Below are 19,599 nucleotides of genomic sequence, written 5' to 3' on the forward strand. Positions count from 1 at the left end.
GAGGGAGGAAAGCAAGGAGGGAGGAGGGAAGAAAAGAAAGAAAGAAAGAAAGAGAGAGAGAAAGAAAAAAGATAAGAAAAGAAAAGAAAAAAAGAAAGAAGGGGGGAGAGGGAGGGAGGGAAGGAAAGAAAGCTGGCCTATTTCTGCTTTCAGGCTTGTCACATTTCTCTCCTGAGACCCTGAGCCCACAGGGAACCAATTTATTGAATAGGGGAAGGGAAAATTAGAATATGAATAGGGAAAAAGCAGCTCAACAGATTGAGAACATGACTGGCTCCCCTAGTCACAGGTAGGAAGGCAGGGAGGGTGTGGAGGATGCAGAAGGGTGGGTGTGGTGGAAGGTGGCTATGGTTCTCAGGAAATAAGGTCACTGCTGAGAGTGAGGATGAGGAAGGAGCTGCTGGAGGTTTGAGGAGGTCTGATATGTCATCTGGGAGAGTCAAGAGACCAGGGACATAGGTGGATTAGCTGGGCAGCATTGTGGGTTCTCTAAGTCAGTGGGCATAAATTTAGTGAGACCAGTTAGCATGGGTGCATATTTTTCTCCATCCACATTCCCCTGCAGAGATTCAGACATGCAATAGGCAGAAGATTGTGGTTTTGCTGGATGAGTAAAATGCAGAGGGGTGCGCACAGAGTGTGCATAAGAGGTGATTATAATAGTTGGTCAACGAATTTAATCTGGGTGCACACTCTCCCTTTTCCTTTCCCTTCCTTCCCCCATAGGCATGCATCTCCTAAACTATAAGGGACCCCATGCAACTGTTATGCCCAGATTTCAGGATCCCCAAGAAACCACATCAGGGAGCCAGCCAGTCCGATGCAAAAGCATAAGAGTCTTTATTCGAGCTAGCTCGGCTCCCCCACCTTGCCGACACAGCGACAGGAAGCAGAGAGATAACTCTGTGTGGAGACGGGTTATATAGGGGGAGTTGGAGGAAGGGGAGGAGAAAGGACTGTGCTCTGCCAATTGGCCAGGCACAAGTCTGTGTCTTGTTCCTGGGTGTGGCTAGCAGAGGCTTAGACTTCCGGGAAGAAGCTCCTTGCCAAGCACGTGGCCAAGGTAAGATGGAGCACTTACCCTGGGGCAAGGTGGAGGGCGTAGCCCTTACCCTGGGGCAAGGTGGAGGGCGTAGCCCTTACCTTGGGGCAAGGTGGAGGGCCTAGCCCTCGCCGTTTCAGCAACCAGGGGAGCAATGGACAGCAGCAGCTCCTCCTAAGCTAACCCCCTGAACCTGTCTTCAAGGCCCACTTTTCTCTGACTCTCCACTGAGGTGACAGCAGCCCCACCTTGGCTCACTTCTTTCCTATGACGTTTTTAGGGAGCCAAAGCAGCCCTGCCAAGTCTCTCTCCTGTTGCTTCTTCTATCCTAGTCTCTTCCTTGTTTCACTGTCCCCAGCTTTAATAAATGTACTGTCAAAATAAAAATAAAATGGAATTTAATCTGATGACAATGAGGAGTCTTAGGGATTATGGAAAGATTATAGAGCCAATGGATTTTTGGAGTTCGGCTTCTGAAAGGAATGAACTAGAAAGACAGGTAATAGGTGGAGGGCAAGATGCATGAAATTAAGGTTCTGAAGGATCTGTGGTTATTGAGATAAGGTCTAGGTGTGACCATGGGAGGGAAGAGCCAGGGGGAGGACAGATCCCTGGAGGAGAGGCCAGGATTGTCTGAGGATTACGCCTGGAAATGGAAATCACCAAGAATGAGGACAGGAGCAGCATGAGGTCAGTGAGCTGAGAGCCAAATTCATGGAGAACTGAGGAGTAGGGACATTTTCAACTGATGACTAGATAGACAAAATTTGGCATATCCATACAGTGGAATAATACTTGGCTGCAAAAAGGAATGAAGTGTCCAGCCAGCATGGCTCAGTGGTTGAGCGTCGACCTATGAACTAGGAGGTCACGGTTCCATTCCCAGTCAGGGCATATGCCCAGGATGCAGGCTGGATCCCCAGTGTGGGGCATACAGAAGGCAGCCAATCAATGATTCTCTCTCATTGATGTTTCTATCTCTCTCTCCCTCTCCCTTCCTCTCAGAAATCAATAAAAAAAAATTCTTAAAAAAATAAAAAAGGAATGAAGTACATCCTTGTTTTATTTCAAGGGTGAACCTTGAAAACAATGCTAAGTAAAGGAATCCAGCCCTAGCTGGTTTGGCTCAGTGGATAGAGCGTCAGCCTATGGACTGAAAGGTCCTGGGTTTGATTCCGGTCAAGGGCACATGCCTGGGTTGTGGGTTCAATCCCCACAACCAATCAATGGTTCTCTGTCATCATTGATGCTTCTATCTCTCTCTCCCTCTCCCTTTCTCTCTGAAATCAGTAAAAATATATTTAAAAAAAAAAAAAAAGGAATCCAGACACAACAGGTCAAATATTGTATTGATTCCACTTATATGTAATGACCAGAACAGGCAAATTCATAGAGACAGAAAGTAGGTTGCTAGGAGTTGAAGACAGGTGACTACAAATATGTATGGAGTTTCTTTGGGGGGGGGGGGGGGGGGGCGGGGATGGGAGTGATGCAAATGTTCTGAAATTAGACAATGGTGATGTTTGTACAACTTTGCGAATATACTAGACCAGTGGTTGGCAAACTCAATAGTCAACAGAGCCAAATATCAACAGTACAGCGATTGAAATTTCTTTTGAGAGCCAAATTTTTTTAACTTAAACTATTTAGGTAGGTACATTGTTATTAACTTAATTAGGAAGAGCCACACTCAAGGGGCCAAAGAGCCGCATGTGGCTCGTGAGCCAGTTTGCCGACCACGGTACTAGACAGTCTGCTTTCAAAACAGATCCACAACCTGCTCATGTCAACCCCTCCATGGTCCCCACCCTGATTCCACCCACTTTCTTCTTCAGCCTGTTCCATTGAATAGGCCGCCTGATTTCCTGCTCCCACCCCACATCCCAGTGTTTCCCACAGACACATCACTCCTGTGAATAGCTGAGCCCTATCAGGGCCTTTCCTTGCTCAGAATCCTTCTGTGGCACCACCTCAAAGTCTAAGTCCTCCCCATGGGCCATACCCTGAGACTGACCTTCCCCCCTTTCTCTGACATCATGGCTTACCATTTGCCCCTCATTCACTCACTCCAGCCACAAAGGCCTCTACCGATTCCTGGAACACATCAGGCACATTTTCATCTCAGGACCTTCGCACTGGCCATACTCTCCGCTTGGCATGCTCTTCCCTTACCCACGACTTCCTCTCTCCCCTCCTGCAGGTCTTTGCTAAAATGTCACCTTCTCAGCGAGGCTTCTCCTGAATACCCTTTTGGTCGTAGCCAACTTTTCCCATACACTCCTCATCCTCCTTCCCTGTTTTTTCTTTTTGTTGTTATTTTCTTCATAGCAATTATTACCATCTGATACAATTGTTTTACTTATGGTTTTTTTTCTGGTATCTTGGTCACCATTTATCTCAGGTGCCCCAAATAGTGTTGGCTCAATATACTTCTGTTGAGTGACCCAGGGTAGATCCGTAGGAGGATTAAAACATATCCACTTCTGGCCCCCAAAGAGCCCAGATTCTAGTGCGGAGACAAGTTAAACAAATAACTCGAATTTGCACGTGCAATAGAGCAAAGAGGGAGATAAATGGGAGCCATGCCTGTAACTCTGTATGGGGGCTGACTAGGCTGGGGTGGTCAGGAGTGACGTTTGAGCTAAGCAAGGTCATCAGATGAGAAGCAGAGATCTGGCAGGGGAACAGCCAGAGAAAAGTGAGGAATGAGTTTGGGGCATTTTATGAACAGAGCAAAGCTAGGGTCTTCAAGGGTCCGCTTATGCCTCAGGGTATCTACTTGCTTTCAGAAGCCGCCTAGCTGTGGTGAGTTTTCCCCTCTCTGGGGCTCAGTTTTACCCAATGTGTGAAATGGGGGTGTGTGGGTGTAAGCTTCTGAGTCCCCCCGATTTGACTTCTCAGCACTCCTCAAGACCACTCTATGAGGCGGGGCTATTACCTTCCTTCTATTGGACGAGGAAACAGGCCCAAAGGCGAAACCACTTTCTCAAGGCTAGAAAGTGTGGCCTCTGCGGGCACCCTGCCCGGGCCGGGGCCCTTAACCTCCACACCTCCACTGCCTATTGCACCCCCGTCCCCCCCCTCCCAGCCGGAGCGGGCACTGCGGCGCAGTGGTTATGCATCTTGGGCATCAGACAAGCCCTGCTATGCCACTTACAGCTGTGGGATTCTGGGCCAGTCGCTTCTGTCCCTTGAGCCCATTTCGCTATTTGTACAATATGCACCCCAACACTTACCTCAACTAACACAACCCTTGGCTAACTAGGAGGAATAAGGCCCGCTTTCCAAACAACTGCGCGACTTTCTGTGAGGGGAAGGAGGAGTGAAGGACTTGGGGAGTATTGGGGGAAAGGGACGCGGAACCCGAACGGAGCGGCCCGACGGACTTCTTGTGCGTTTTCTTCCTTCAACCGCGGAGCAACTGTCGGCCTGGCCCCATCCAGCGCCCCCGCGTCCATTTTCCCCCCCAGGCTGAAAAGAGGTCGTGGTCCCTTTAAGGCCCGTCCCTCCCTCTCCCAAAACTTCCCAGCGTCTGCTCTTTCCGATTCCGGACGGCCGGCCGGGCTCGCCGCCGAGCTGGTAGGGGCGAGGGGCGAGGGGCCCGGAGGGGTGCGGGGGGACGGCTGGGAGGTGCCACCCGCCGCCAGGAGCCGCCGCCGGAACGCAAGGGGGTGGGGCGGAGGTCGGGGCACGGGACGCAACCGCCGCGGCCTCCCGGCCGCCTGCAGTGGACGCGCGGGCCGGCGAGCGGCTGGGAACGGCCGCGCAGAGGACGGTGCCGACTCGTCCCGTCCGCCCGCGCCGGCGCGAGGGGCGTCCGGGCTGGGCGCGGGGGCGGGGCGGGCGGGGTGGGGCGCTCCCCTCCCCCCACCGCTCTCCTCTGACGTCCGGACCTCGCGACCCCGCCTGCTGTGGGGCCCGCCCCGCCTTCACCGGACGCCGGGGTCACGTGTGGGAGACGCGGCGCCGCCCCTCACCTCGGCTCTGGGGGCCTTTTTGGATCTTCTCGGTGTGATTAGGAGCTGGTTTAGATCCCCAGCGGCGCAGCCCAGCTTTACCTCCCCGAAGCGGCAGGCCCGCCAGGCCTCCCCACGCTCTCAGTGCCACTGACCCCGTTTCAAACTTAGTTTCCACGAGGACACCTGTTCCGGGACACCCCTTTCACGTGGGCGGAAAGGTTCCGGAGAGGATCTGGTGGCGACCCCGCATTTCCCTGCCTCGATCGTTTTCTAAGCCCCTCCCCGCTTTCCCCTCGCTGGCATCCCCCCAACATTAGAGGCCTTCGGGTGGGATCCTGTGTCAGCCGCCGGACCCCGCGTCGTGGGGCCTGGACTCGGCTTTCCCGGTGCCGGAGGAAGGCCGGCGCGCCGGAGGCTCTGACTTGCGTACCGTATGGCTCCCGTTTGCAGGGCGCTAGCCCTGTGCCGGGGCTGCACCGGGCCGCCTGGCAGGCGGGCCAGCCCCTCTGAGGCTGAGGCAGGGACCTCCGTGCCCATGGAAGAGACAGTCACCTGACCATGAGGCCCTAGAGGGGCCTGGCAGTCCCGTGAACACATTAGCCGGTGACCAAGGTCATCATGAGGGATGCGCCGGGGTTCTGGACTGGTGGGGGCGAGGAAAGCTTTTCAGGGAACGGACCGCACGGACAGGGCTTATTCCCTAGTCTACCAGGAGGGTAGTGTTCCAGTGGCCGAGACCGCTCCTGCCGATCCAGAGGTGCACGGCCGGTGCCTCCCAACTGGAAGGAGTCCCTGTGCTTGAATTTAGAGGTGGAGTGGTGAAACGACGCCAGCGAACTGGACAGGGTCTGAAAGGTTTCATACTGCCAGAAAGGGACACATTTGAATTAAAAAAAAAAAAAGCCTTCCGGCATTGTTAAGGTTTAAGGAGGAGAGGAATAGGAATAGTAACGGGGACAGAACTGCACTGGCAGTTTCCCCTCGGTCAGGTCTGGCCTTCCGGCGTGGCACGCAGCAGTCACTCAACACGGGGTACTCCTGGCCTTCGCTCCTCTCGAGGTCGCCTCGCCTCCGGAGGCGCCCGAAAAGCGTATTCGCGCATGCGTTCGCAGCTCCGATCATTTCCCGGACTCCCGGACTGGGCCTAAGAGCATCTACCGGGTGGGCTCTCTTTTTTCATCCAATGGGAGACCACCAATGGTCCTACCGCCTAGTGAGGGAGACACAGAGATGGGCATCTGCAGTAACCACTGGAGAGGCAAAAGGGAGGGACTTCCTTGTCTTTGCCAAGTGGCGCGGGAAGGTAGTCGTTGTGACTGGAAGACTAAGGGCTTCCGGTTTGATGGATTAGCAAAAGGCCAATGAAAGTGGGAAGGAGGTGGGGTTTTTCAGGAGCGTGGGGAAGCGGCGCCAGAACTCTGACCTATCAAATTGGAGCAGCCGGTCAGTAAAAAGACTGGCATAAAGCGCTCGCCTATAACGAGTGTCCCAAACAAATGAGGGCGGGCCCTCCTGCAGAAAGGAGTAGGCTTTGTCCAATAGGGGCTCAAGGTATGCGGAGGCTTTCTCCCCCCGCAGCGGGAACAGTGGCTCCCCCTATCGGGTGGGGGCGGCGGGTGACGGGCGTGTCCCTCCCCCAATGAGAGGCGGGGGGAGGCGGGTTCTGCGCCGCCATGTCGCGGAGGCTGCTGCCCCGGGCGGAGAAGCGGCGTCGGCGGCTGGAGCAGAGGCAGCAGCCGGAGGAGCAGCGGAGGCGACCGGGAGCGATGGTGAAGATGGCGGCGGCGGGCGGCGGAGGCGGCGGAGGCCGCTATTACGGCGGCGGCAGTGAGGGCGGCCGGGCCCCGAAGCGGCTCAAGACTGACAACGCCGGCGACCAGCACGGAGGCGGTGGCGGCGGCGGTGGAGGAGCCGGGGCGGCGGGCGGCGGCGGCGGGGTGAGACCAAGGCTCTAATCTCGGGGGTGGCCTGGGAGGGAGGGAAAATTTCCCACTTTGAGGGTATTTCTTGGGAAGGGGGGCTTCTGCGCACGCGCCCCTGCCCTCGCGCCGTTGACGGAGTGGGGGAGGAGCAGGCGTTGGGCAAACGGCGGGGTTTGCGCGAGGACAGGCGCTTGCGTGTGGGCACTATTTAGAGTGGGGAGCTTGCGCTGCGGGCGGTGCAGTGCGCAGGCGCCGCGGGCTGGTGTGGGTTGGGGCGGGCACGCGGCCGGGACGCCTTTTTCCTCATTTTCTTTCCTGGCCCGATGCGCAGGCGCACTTCTCCCGCATTGGCCTCGTGGGCTGTTGGAGGTGGGGGGGCCACTGCGTGAGCGGGAACGGGTGGGCGGTGGCCTTGTCCGCGCCGGAGAGGAATTATGTCCGGTCACTATTTAGTCTTTATAGCTCCGTAGTTTGTCTTGAAGCGGAAGTCCACTTGAGGACAATTCCCCTAGAACAGATTATGTCCCCTATTTTGTGGGCGCTGAAAACCGGAAGAAAAGCCTTGTAAAAGGTCTTTTTCGCCGTTCGGGAGTTGAGCCAAGTTTTGGAGCCATCACGAGTTTGCTAATAATTTCCAGGGATTAACGGTGCGCAGAGGGGTTGATGAACCAAAATGTTCGCTGCAGTTGGGCATTTTGGAAAGGATTCAGCCTCTTTAGTCGCCTCTGAATAGACCACCAGTTGTTCTGGCTTAGAGCCCATTCCCTCCTTCCTCCAAGTTCATGAAGTCCTCTCCCAGTCAGCCATTTGCAGGTTTTCTCAGGACTCAGCTGCCATCTGTACTATGATTTATTAGCATTTTAATCTGTGCCAGACCTTGTTCCACCCATTTTAAAGGTATCTCAATTGAATTTTCAACACTTCTTTATGAGATAGGGGATGCTTTCACTATTTTTGACTTGCATAGATGAGGTAAATTCATATAACCAGTGAGGGAAGGGACTGGGTTTAGAATTTAGTACTGGAAATCCAAACCGCTGAACCTGGTAACCATCAGGCATGTGTGTGCCTCCTGTTTGGTTCATTCCTGAAATAGAATCCAGTTCTGCCTGGTTCTCAAAAGCTTCTGTCTGTGGAAATTTTTCTTCTTTCTCAAAGACATTACTCTTTTTCTATAGTCTGGTGTAGGTTGTGTTTCCCAATGCAGATTTTGGTTGGAAAGTGATTAAAGCTAAATGTAGTCAAGGCTGGCCTGGCTGCCACAGCTTCTGAGGCACTTGCTCTTTTATCCTGACTAGACCTGGGGGTCAAGGTGGGGACAGTGATGCTTGGCTGGACGACGGTTGCAGCTTACTCTAGTGGGGACAAGGCAAAGAAGTTGGGCAGATGCAGAGATTGCCTGATCCAGACTGCAGCAGAGAATTGTGTGAGCCTTTCCTGCCAGTGGTGTCCACTTTCAAGCTACTCCTTTCCCCCATTTTTTTTTTGACCACTGGGAAGAGACAGGTTCTGGAAGGAATGTAAGATAAGCGATCTGCCTGGTCCTTCATTCTGCTTTCCTCAGAAGCTACAGCAAGAGGCTTTAGATAAGCAGCCATGCACTGAGTGCCTTTGCTCTGCTGGCCCAGAATCCTTTCGGGGTGATGGTTTAAATTGCTGTCCCTTGTTGTCTGACCTGTGTGTTTTTCCTGGGTGACACTCCGCTGTCTTATTTGACTGAATCCTCAACAATGCAGAAGGTAGTGAGCCACTATCTTGTACGGCAGGAAATAAAGTCTTGCTTTTGCTTCTTTTCTCAGGAGAACTACGATGACCCACACAAAACCCCTGCCTCCCCAGTTGTCCACATCAGGGGCCTGATTGACGGTGTGGTGGAAGCTGACCTTGTGGAGGCCTTGCAGGAGTTTGGACCCATCAGGTACTCCACTCAGAGGCCAGGGTTGAGTGTACAGAGAAGTCAACTTTTTGGTGTCCTATGTATCACTGATTCCTGGTTGGAAGTGACTTGGCCAGTTTGGTCCAGGGTCCCTTGGCTAGGTCCTGGGGATCCTCTGCTCTTGAGGTTGGCCCTTGTGCTTTGGGTCAGGTTATGGCAAGTTCCGTGCCCTTTTTCTTTCTCTACTTTGTAGCTTCTAATTAGCATTTTCTTATTCAGCAAGTATTTGTTATTGAGTATGTGGTACATGCTCAGTAAATGTGGGAATAGAGCATTGAGCAAAACTGTCCTGGACTCCCCTTAGATAGTTGCCCACACAGTGATCAGCACTATGATGGGGGAAGCTCAGGAGTCTTTGGGAGATATTTGACTGAGTCAGGTGAGGAGGGGTCAGGAAGGAAAGCTTCCCAGGGGAGGTAATGCCAAAGCTACACCTCTTGTGTGTGTTCTGCCACTTAGGATAAGAGGTGTGACAGTCAGGAAACCATGACAGGGTGCACAGGAGTTTGGAGGCCAGGGAGGAGTCAGTTCACAGGAATTTGAACGTCATTCTCTTGTTCTTGTCTCATCCTGAGAATTTGAAATCTGTGTTTTCTCTTGTCAGCTATGTGGTGGTAATGCCTAAAAAAAGACAAGCGTTGGTGGAGTTTGAAGATGTGTTGGGGGCTTGCAACGCTGTGAACTATGCGGCCGACAACCAAATCTACATTGCTGGTCACCCAGCCTTTGTAAATTACTCCACCAGCCAGAAGATCTCCCGCCCAGGAGACTCTGATGATTCCCGAAGCGTCAACAGTGTGCTTCTCTTTACCATTCTGAACCCCATCTATTCCATTACCACGGTGCGTGCCAGTGGACATTCATTCCTTTATGCTCCTCTGTGAGATCTCCCTTCTTCCTTTTCTCTCTGTCCCCAAGCCAGACTGACCTGCCAGTACCCCTTCATTTTTCTCATCTTTGCTTTTACAGGATGTTCTTTACACTATTTGTAACCCTTGTGGCCCTGTCCAGAGAATTGTCATTTTCCGGAAGAATGGAGTCCAAGCCATGGTGGAATATCCTTTGCTAGGGAATAGGTGTTTCTTGGGTTGAGGGCTTAGAGCTGGGCAGGGTGCCATCCTTTAACCAGTGTGTATCTACTCAATGCCTACCATGTGTCAGATGTTTTCATAAAGCCTACAGTCTGATGGGAGGGGCTGTCAATGTATAAAAGTGCAGAATGTAAAGTGCTGTGAGATACAAGGGAATGTGGAAAGTTCTCTGAGGAGGTGGTATTTTATTTTCATGGAGAAGTAGGAGCTGGTATTTAATTCAGGGTGGAAGTACCGGCTTTATCAAAGATCCTCAGGTGGGCCCTAGTCTGATGGCTCAGTGGGTTGGAGTGTTGTTGCTGGTTCGATTCCCACTCAGGGCACCTGCCTAGGTTGTGAGTTCCATCCCCAGTGGGGGCACGAATGGAAAGCAGCTAAAAGATGCTTCTCACATTGATGTTCCTCTGCCCTCTTACCCTCCAATCTCCCCCTCCCCCAAAAAATTTTTTTAAAAAACAACAACATTCAAGGGGGAGGAAGAAGGGGACCCTAATATAAGGTGACAGGAGAAGATTTGACTTCGAGTGGTGGGCCCATGAAACCCATACCTGAAATCTATGTGATCATGTTGACCATTGTCACCCTAATTAATTTTTTGAAAAATATATTTTATTGATTTTTTACAGAGAGGAAGGGAGAGGGATAGAGAGTTAGAAACATGTAGATGAGAGAGAAATATCGATCAGCTGCCTCCTGTACACCTACTGGGGATTTGCCCACAACCAAGGTACATGCCCTTGACCGGAGTCGAACCTGGGACCCTTCAGTGTGCAGGCCGACGCTCTCTCCACTGAGCCAAACTGGTTAGGGCCCAATTAATTTAATAAATGTTAAAACACATCCTTCAGTAAGGTTTAAAAAAAAATCCTCAGCTGGTCAGAAGCTTAATGTTGGAGAAAGCAAATGATCCGACAACTGAAGAGTAGCAGACCTAGGGGAGGGGGTCTCTATGGGCATTAGAAGTTAGGGAATTTTTAGTAGTGGTGAAGCTTGGGTCAGGATGCAGTAGGAAGCCATGGATGGACTTTCAGAGCAGGAACATAATCTGGTTGGTATTTTTCAGAGATTGTTCAGGCTTAGTCAAAGCACAAGGGAGAATTTGTGCTAAAGGAGAAGGTAGCTTGGCCTGGAGTGACAGGAGGTTGTTGCCACCTCTGGGCTGGTGGGGTGGGAGTGCAAATCGTGAAGAAACTCGCCAGTGACTGGTCACTCAGGGTAGCATGCCAGCCCATCTCCATTCAAGTGGCTGTGGCCATGAACAGACCCTAGAACACCCATGCAATCTGGGTGCTACCTTGTCCTCCTCCATCTCTGGGACAGCTTGAAGCCCTCCAAAGAGCTGTGATGGGGCTTTCCTTAACTTAACTTACATTTGATTCTGTGCAGAGTGCCCAGCGGGCCAAGGCCTCACTCAATGGGGCTGATATATACTCTGGCTGTTGCACTCTGAAGATTGAATATGCGAAGGTAAGTCTAGGAAGTGACTGCTGCTTGTCAGCTTCCAGGTGAGCTGGGGCCTGGCTGATAGTAAGCTTTTTCTTGTCCCTACAGCCTACACGCTTGAACGTGTTCAAGAATGATCAAGATACTTGGGACTATACAAACCCCAACCTCAGTGGACAAGGTAATCCTGATGGCCACTTTGTTCTAAACACACCCCCTTGCCTTCATTTGACTAGTGCACTTCATGACCTGGGTTCAGGGTTATGTAATGCCATTGGGCTCCCTGTGAACACAGGAGGGCTTTAGTGGGAGAGGGTGAATGAGGGCTCTCTGAATTCTAGCTGCTACTTGGCGCCCTTTGGAGCTGAGGGTGCAGAATCAGGTAGAGGCTTGGATTGGGTGGGGAACAGGGCCTCACTGGGCATGGCGATGGCTTTAGAAACCAGTAGCAGCTCCCAAGCGGATTCTGCTGCTTCCCTTCTAGAAGCTTACTTAGGGTCACTGACTTGATTCTCACTGGGTCAGAAATGGTCCTTGCTCTCCACTATTGAGAGGGTCTTCTTGGCGTGGAGGGGGAGGGGATGGCAGATTGGGGAGGTGATGAAGGCTCCTGGGCCCTTGCAGCAGAGCCTTTGAGCAAGTTGACCTTGTAGAGGTGAGGCCCTGGATTGAAGCAGAGTGGGCATGCCTTACCTTACTTGTAGAGGGGACTCAACTTCTCTGCAGGGTGCCCAAATGGACATCCCCTTCCTAGAATCTGTCAAGAATGGTTTGCCTTGGATAGGAGGGAGAGATGGAGGATTGCCTTTGAAAAGCAGCAGCACCGCCTCAACAAGACCGTCCATCTCAGTGTCTGTCTTGGTCTGATACATTGGACTAGGCCATGGGCTGAGGGAGGAGGCTGGTTGCTGACATCTCACAGGCTCTGGGAGGCCAGGCGCCCCCCTTTCTAGCCAGGCCTGTCTTGCTCATCATTGAAGCTGGGAAGCAGTGGGTGGCGTGGGCTAGACTCTTCCCCAGGACCTTCACAATGGGTGCTGTGGGCCTGGCTGCTCCCTCCAGAGGTCAGAGACAAATTGGTGACCAAGTGAATGTACCAGAGCAGGCAATGGCATTACATGACTGCTAACAGAAACATGGCAACCAACCATTTCTTCTCCAAGGAACATAAGTAGAAGATGTGCAGACCGGCAGGGGCTAGTGGCAGGGGCTGGCTGTGCATTGGTTTTGATGCCTCTCAGTTTTGGCTGTCCCAAGGCTGGGGGTCAAAAACGAGAGCTGATGAGGTAACCTGGAGTGAGGGCGGTGCTTCGCCATCCCCTCGGGAACCATACTTCAGCGGCTCTGCCTCTGCACATTGCTCACCAACACACAGGGTAGAAACCACTAGCTCTTCCTGGAGAAAACAACATGCAGCCTCCACCACGTCCCCAGAAACAGCCGCAGACTTGAGCTCACTACATCAAGAACACCACACCGCGCTCCAAGGAACAACTACAAGCACAGAGGCAGACAGAGACAGAGAGAAAGAGACGCAACATGGCAGCAGACATTGCTTTTCTATTAAACATTAAAAAAAGGCCAAAATCCAAGCAAACTTGAACCCGAGAATGTACACAGAAGTAGGAAACACAGAGAACAGAGCTCTCAGCCAGCCAACGGCGCTCTTTTCGGAGAACGTTTCACAGACTGAAGTAGATTCCATGGGCCTCCAAGACAATAGGATCCTCTCTCCATTCCTCGCCATATGGGTTTTGTTTTGTTTTTTAAGTCCTTTGGTTTGGGGAGGGCCTTCTTTTTTTGTTCCGATTTTTTTTTTCTGCAGTCAACAGCTGCCAACATAATCTGCACCAACTGGAGATCAGAAACCAAAAAAAAATTTAACCACAACAACAAAAAAATAAAGCAAAACAGACCTAAAAACAGACAGCCAAACAGCTCAGAGGTACACAGTTACCTGCTGGCGGGTAATCGGGCGCGCTCCCAAGGCCAAAAGTTCGGGCATAGTGGGGCCACTGGCACACTTCATAACCAGGAGACACGCACATGGAGCGCTACACAGCCAGAAGCACCGCACTGCAGCACACAATGTGAGGAGGTGACAACACGGAGGGACACTACCCACTTCATACACCTTTATTTTCCACTTTTCTGATATCTTCTGAGGACAGAACATCTGTGAGCCACTTTTGATTTAATCAAAACATTGACTGTTAAAACAATTCTTTAAAAAAAGTTGTAGCGGATGTATACTGTAACTTGTATTTATGACTGTAAAACCATGTGATGCAGGGTCGCAGTGTATGTTTGATGGGACGCCATCTTTCAGAACTGTGCTAACTCACTGTTGAAGCGTCCAATGGTAAGAGAAAATACAGATTTGTTTTTTGTGACAAATGGACATTGTACTCTGTACTTCTGCTGTAAGTAGTCCTATTCCATCTTTGTAATGACTGATTGTTGAAAACAAAATGAAGGCCGGGTGGCAGGAAAGGGCAGTGGTCTTGAGCCCTGGGTTTTGGAGTCAGTCAGATCTGGGTTCAAATCCCGGCTCAGCCACTAACTTGCTTTGTGACCTTGGGCCAAAATGTCTTAACTGCTCAGTTCAAAGTTAATCCTTACCTGTAAAATGGGATTAAAATAGAACCTACCTCATAGGGTTGTTGTGAGGAATTTAAGAAGCTGTGATGTCTGTAAAGTGCTTAGCACAGTGTCTGCCACTCAAGCACTAAATTAATGGTAGCAATTAATGAACTACATCTGGAGTCGGGGATGGGTCTGCGCCATTGTCTGGGTCTGAGAATGTTGATGCCTTGTACATGATTGCTCATGAACTGATTCTGACTTGCTTGTCCTTTCCTCCAGTCCCTCCTCTGGTTGTACGTGACTAGGTGGGAGGGTGACAGATTGGCATTGAGAAAGAAGGGGCCTAGAGAGTGGGGTCTAGAGCTCCTAGAATCATGGGGTTTTAGGGTTGGTATCTTCTTTCTGCCCTTCCTGGGTTATTTTCCTGCTCTTAACCTCTCCCTTCATTGGGAGTTATTTTAGAAAGCTTTTCTTGGCCTCATGACCTATTAGCTTCCATTGTAGCTGCAAGTTCCCCAGAGGACCCAAGAACTGGTCTTTTTCCCACCAGGACCAGAGCAGATGCCAGAGTGCCCAGAACCTCGCCTCATCCTTCAAAGAGAAAGGAAAGCCTAGTTGGTATGGGCTAAGGAGGCAAAGTGGGTTCCAGCCTTGGGCTTCATGCCCACCCTCAACCAGGCCAAAGGAGGGAGGCTCCAGCAGCCCTTGTGAGATACGGAGGGTTTGCAGCCAGGCTTGTAGGAGCTAAGGGACTTGGAGCTTAGCCTTTAGTCAGAAGGGAAAGAGCCACCCCTCTTATTAAACTAGGTTCTAACTGATTTCTCTGTCCACAGGTGACCCTGGCAGCAACCCTAACAAACGCCAGAGGCAGCCCCCTCTCCTGGGAGATCACCCCGCAGAATATGGTGAGGGCAGGGGGTTCCCCTCCGTGGACTCCCGTGGCTCATGTGCCCCTGCCCGACGCCCGCCACGCAAATTCTCACCCGCCCTCCCTCTCTTTCCTTCCCACCCCCCAGGAGGGCCCCACGGTGGGTACCACAGCCATTACCATGATGAGGGCTACGGTCCCCCCCCACCTCACTACGAAGGGAGAAGGATGGGCCCACCAGTGGGGGGTCACCGCCGGGGCCCAAGTCGCTACGGTCCCCAATATGGGCACCCCCCACCCCCTCCCCCACCACCCGAGTACGGCCCTCACGCCGAAAGCCCTGTGCTCATGGTCTATGGCTTGGATCAGTCTAAGATGAACTGTGACCGAGTCTTCAATGTCTTCTGCTTGTACGGCAATGTGGAGAAGGTGAGTTTCTGCAAAGTCCACTGCTTTCCCTTGTAGACTTGGCAGGTCCCAGGGAGGCACTGAACCTCATGGTTTGCCCAGTCAGTGAAGAGGGAGAAAGAGCCAGAGCTCGCTTGGGTAAGAGCAAGCTGACTCAGAGAGGGTAACTTGCTTAATTGGGTGACCTGCTACAACAGGGTTTGTTCAGTCCTCACTGTGTATGGGTATTTTGTCTGTTTTTGAAATTTCAGTGTTAATAAGACTGGGACTAACACAAAAGTGCTAATACTTAACATTACTTGAATATTATGATATGTGAAATTTATCCATTTTGGCTATTTTTTAAAACTTTTTAAAATTTACTGGTTTTGGGGGGGGTGGGGGGGAGAGACATCGATTTGTTGTTCCACTTATTTATGCATTCATTGGTTGATTCTTATATGTGCCCTGCCTGGAGATCAAACCTGCAATCTGAGTGTATCAGGATGATGCTCTAACCAGCTGAGCTGCCTGGCCAGGGCTACCCATTGTATGAGGGTTTTCTCCAGATAATCTGCCAACACTGGATCTTCTTCCTGTGGGATAGTTAACTGAGACTGATAGGTGACTGTCCCAGATCAGATGGTTTATTGCTTCTGTCAAACCCATCTGAAGCTTTTTGAGTTTATAGCCTCTCTTGGCCCATTAAAAACAGTAGCAGCTCATACGTGTTAAATTTTTCCTATACTAGGCACTTTTAAAAGTGCTTTACATGTTGTAACTTGTTTAACTTCACAAGCATCTTTAATGAGGTAAGTGGGGGAAATGAAGACAAGGAACTTGAATAACGTGCCTGGGTTAAGAGACCTTTTTGTGGAAGCAGGACTCGAGCTAGAGAGCCTGGCTTCAGAGCTGACACTGTTTTTCAAGTGTTTTTTTTTTTACTATAACACACATAAATATTTTACATCAGGACCCAATATCTAGATAAATGTGTCTATTTAACAGACAAACATTTATGAGAATAGCTGCTTTGGTTTTTTACTATGCCTCCTGTTTTCTGTTGTTTCATTAAGTGATCCACTTATGGGTCATGTCCTACCCTGTCTAGGCTCTGCTGCCTGCCTTGGGCTGAGCACTTGTCGTGGGCCACGCATGCTTTTCGGTTTCTCTTGATTCCCATTTGTAAGTCAGGATGTGGAAGGAAGAGTTGCTTCTAACTAACTTGGAAGGGGCAGGAGAGAGGTCCCGGACTGCTGGGCAGTGGTAATGACCATGGCTGCTCTCCCCAAGGTGAAATTCATGAAAAGTAAGCCGGGGGCTGCCATGGTGGAGATGGCTGATGGCTATGCTGTGGACCGAGCCATTACTCACCTCAACAACAACTTCATGTTTGGACAGAAGCTGAAAGTCTGGTAGGTGCCCAAATTCCTTGGGATAGGATGCTTTGGCAAGGGCCGTGGGAGAAAAGGGAAGGAAAATGGGGCACCCACTGCACAGGGCCCAGCAGTGGAGCACAGTGAGACAAAGGTGCTTATTCAGGCAGGAGTGAGGTGTGTTTCCAGATGCTTCCTGAAGCAGTGGGGAAAAGTGCGCTTCGCCTCAGCTGTGGCACAGTGCCCCCCGAGGCACACAGCACTTGCTCAAACAGGAACAAGGCCACAGTGGAGGGCTTGGGGGACATTAGGTTTGACAAAGAGCTCCCCTTTCCCCCTAGTGTCTCTAAGCAACCTGCCATCATGCCTGGTCAGTCATATGGGCTGGAAGACGGGTCCTCCAGTTACAAAGACTTCAGTGAATCAAGGAACAATCGGTTCTCCACTCCGGAGCAGGCAGCCAAGAACCGCATCCAGCACCCTAGCAATGTGCTGCACTTCTTCAATGCCCCTCTGGAGGTGACAGAGGAGAACTTCTTTGAGGTGGGTGCCATGGAATTGGTCCCTCACTACAGCCATCTGACTGGGCCATTCATTTTAGTCTTTCAACAAATACCTATTGTTTTCCTACTCTGCCAGGATGAGGGTTGGGTGCTGGGGAAAAGCACCAAACATCTAGCAACAGAGAAGTTTGCCAGGCTCTTAACATTTTTGGCAAGCTAGGATAGCTATACCTTTGCTGGGAAAGTATCTGTGTGTGTTGGAGTTGTGATCAGAGTCCAATCTCAAAACATCCCCTTTGTCAGGCAGGCCCTCAGGTGTCTAGATAACATCTGAAGGGAAGGGCCTGTTAAGGGCGAGGTCAGAGGGAACTAGGGCAGGAAGGCTGATGGGCAGAATTGGACTTTGGTCCTTGTATTCAGTTCATCAAATATTTACTTAGTGCCAACTCCCTCAAATAGCAGCTGAAGATGAGACTTTGGGGGCGGGGGGAATCATGGGACACCATAGAGTGTGTGATGAAAGCTTAGAAACTTGTCTCCAGAAAAATCTCAAGCACTGGGTCATGCAGGGCAGGGTCTGCTTAATTCTGCCATGTGGCATTCCTTGTGTTTCTGCATCTATTTTCTATTTTTGATTTCCTATATATATTTTTATTGATTACAGAGAGGAAGGGGGGGGGGGAGAGAGATATCAATGATGAGAGAGAATCACTGGTCGGCTGCTCCTGCGTGGTCCCTACTGGGGATCGATCCCACAACCTGGGCATGTGCCCTTGACTGGAATTGAACCTGGGACCCTTCAGTCCTCACCAATGCTCTACCACTGAGCCAAACCAGCTAGGGCATCTGCTTCTATTCTTTGTCTTGCAGATTTGTGATGAGCTGGGAGTGAAGCGGCCATCTTCTGTGAAAGTATTCTCAGGCAAAAGTGAGTAAACTGCCTTGTCTTCTCCCTCATTCCTTGGTTGTAGATGAGAAGCTCCCTAGTTTGTGCTTGGATTAGCCTAAAACCTTTGCTTTCTGATCAGGTGAACGCAGCTCCTCTGGGCTGCTGGAATGGGAATCCAAGAGTGATGCCCTGGAGACTTTGGGCTTCCTGAACCATTACCAGATGAAAAACCCAAGTGAGTATCTGTATCCTGCAGTCATCCCATCCCCCTTATGGCCTAATGGGTTGGCTGGCTTCAGGTCAGCGCTGTCCTTCCTGCTATCACGATAGAGCCCCAGAAATTTCCACGTTGTCACTGACACAGATGAGCCGGACCTGATCTCCAAGAGAGCAGCCTGGTGTTCCCTGTAGGAGAGGCAGCCTGACTGCTTGTTGTTCACCCACTCTGCCAGCTGAGAGTTGCTCAGGCTTGTTCTTTAAGTAGCTGGCATTCTCTGCGTCAGAAGCTATCAGTAATGCCCAGCCATGTCAGTCACAGAGGCTGGCTAAGCTAGTATCCAGGAAAGGGGCTATATTAGCCAGCAGGTAAAATTTGCCCACCCAGTTCCTGGGGGCAGGCCTATTGCTCTGAGCAGCAACAGAGCTAGGAATGGGATTGGGATTCTCCATGGTAGTGAAGGAAGGGAAGGAGAAATGCCTTGTGTTTGGGGCTTGTTTTTAAGCCTCACATTGGGCAGTGACCATTAGGCCCCACAATTGAACTGCAGAAAAAGATGTGTTTAAATGAGAATTGTGGGGTAGGGGGAGGCTTGAAGGGGGGGCGGGTGGCGCCTCCAGAGGTGGACTCAGCCAGACCCTCTTTTCTTCTTTGCAGATGGTCCATACCCTTATACCCTGAAATTGTGTTTCTCCACTGCTCAGCACGCCTCGTAATTAGGTGCCGAGGAAGAGTCCTATCTGAGCAGGAAATAATTTCTTTCCTTTGTTTTTTTGTTTTTGTTTTTGTTTTCCGCAAAAGTTCCTATATTCCTTTTATCTCTCTTTTTTTTTTTTAAATGCTAGGTTAGAGGCTTAACCATAATGGAAACGATGGAAGGGGAGGGGAAGGGAATTGATATTTCCCAAGATTAACCTTCACTTTTAAGAAATTATTGTACATGTGATTTTTTTCCCCCGTTCATACATTCGTGCTGCCTATGTACTCTTGGCACATTTCAATAAAATTGTTTGGAAAATTAACAGTGCTTTCTGGGACTCAGGGTTTTGTCTGCTTCTCTCCCACTTGGTCTTCTGAAGAGGGCCAGGCAGGCCAGGACACAGCTGCAAGCTGTGGGGAGCTGCAGGCCCAGCCCTGGGAGGAGCAGGGTGAGCCAGGGCTATAGACTAGCAATTAGGGAGTCTTGAGAAAAGGCTGGAAGACCTGGTGGCACACAATTCCTGTGTCCTGCCTAAGCAAGCTCATTCTAATTAGGAGAATCATTTAAAAAGTACAGTATTTTTCCGTGTATAAGACATTTTTTTTTTTTCCTAAAATCATTAGACTGAAAATTGAGGGGTGTCTTATACACAGAAGTCAAGGAGGGCAGGAGGGAGTGGT

General features: G+C 50.9%; 1 protein-coding gene across 3 annotated transcripts; it reads left to right on the top strand.

Annotated features, from left to right (window-relative positions):
- The first annotated feature begins 4,544 nt into the window (after positions 1 to 4,544).
- On the top strand, positions 4,545 to 19,241 carry HNRNPL (heterogeneous nuclear ribonucleoprotein L). 3 transcript variants are annotated; one of them, XM_070398775.1, is made up of 13 exons: positions 4,545 to 4,621; positions 8,723 to 8,841; positions 9,464 to 9,701; positions 9,829 to 9,914; positions 11,321 to 11,417; positions 11,502 to 11,574; positions 14,813 to 14,884; positions 14,996 to 15,276; positions 16,528 to 16,649; positions 16,952 to 17,153; positions 17,984 to 18,041; positions 18,142 to 18,237; positions 18,877 to 19,241. In XM_070398775.1, the coding sequence occupies exons 3-13, from the start codon at positions 9,477 to 9,479 to the stop codon at positions 18,933 to 18,935; spliced, it is 1,371 nt and encodes a 456-aa protein (XP_070254876.1). In that variant the 5' UTR covers positions 4,545 to 4,621; positions 8,723 to 8,841; positions 9,464 to 9,476; the 3' UTR covers positions 18,936 to 19,241. The 3 variants fall into 3 exon arrangements, with proteins under 3 accessions (XP_070254876.1, XP_070254875.1, XP_070254874.1); XM_070398774.1 differs by lacking the exon at positions 4,545 to 4,621 and adding an exon at positions 6,660 to 6,938; XM_070398773.1 differs by lacking the exon at positions 4,545 to 4,621 and adding an exon at positions 6,660 to 6,938 and having other exon boundaries at positions 14,813 to 15,276.
- The last annotated feature ends 358 nt before the right edge of the window (positions 19,242 to 19,599 follow it).

Source organism: Myotis yumanensis, unplaced genomic scaffold, assembly GCF_028538775.1.
Source record: "Myotis yumanensis isolate MYYU_CA2020_CCGP unplaced genomic scaffold, mMyoYum1.0.hap1 SCAF_18, whole genome shotgun sequence".
NCBI classification, from domain to species: Eukaryota; Metazoa; Chordata; class Mammalia; order Chiroptera; family Vespertilionidae; genus Myotis; species Myotis yumanensis.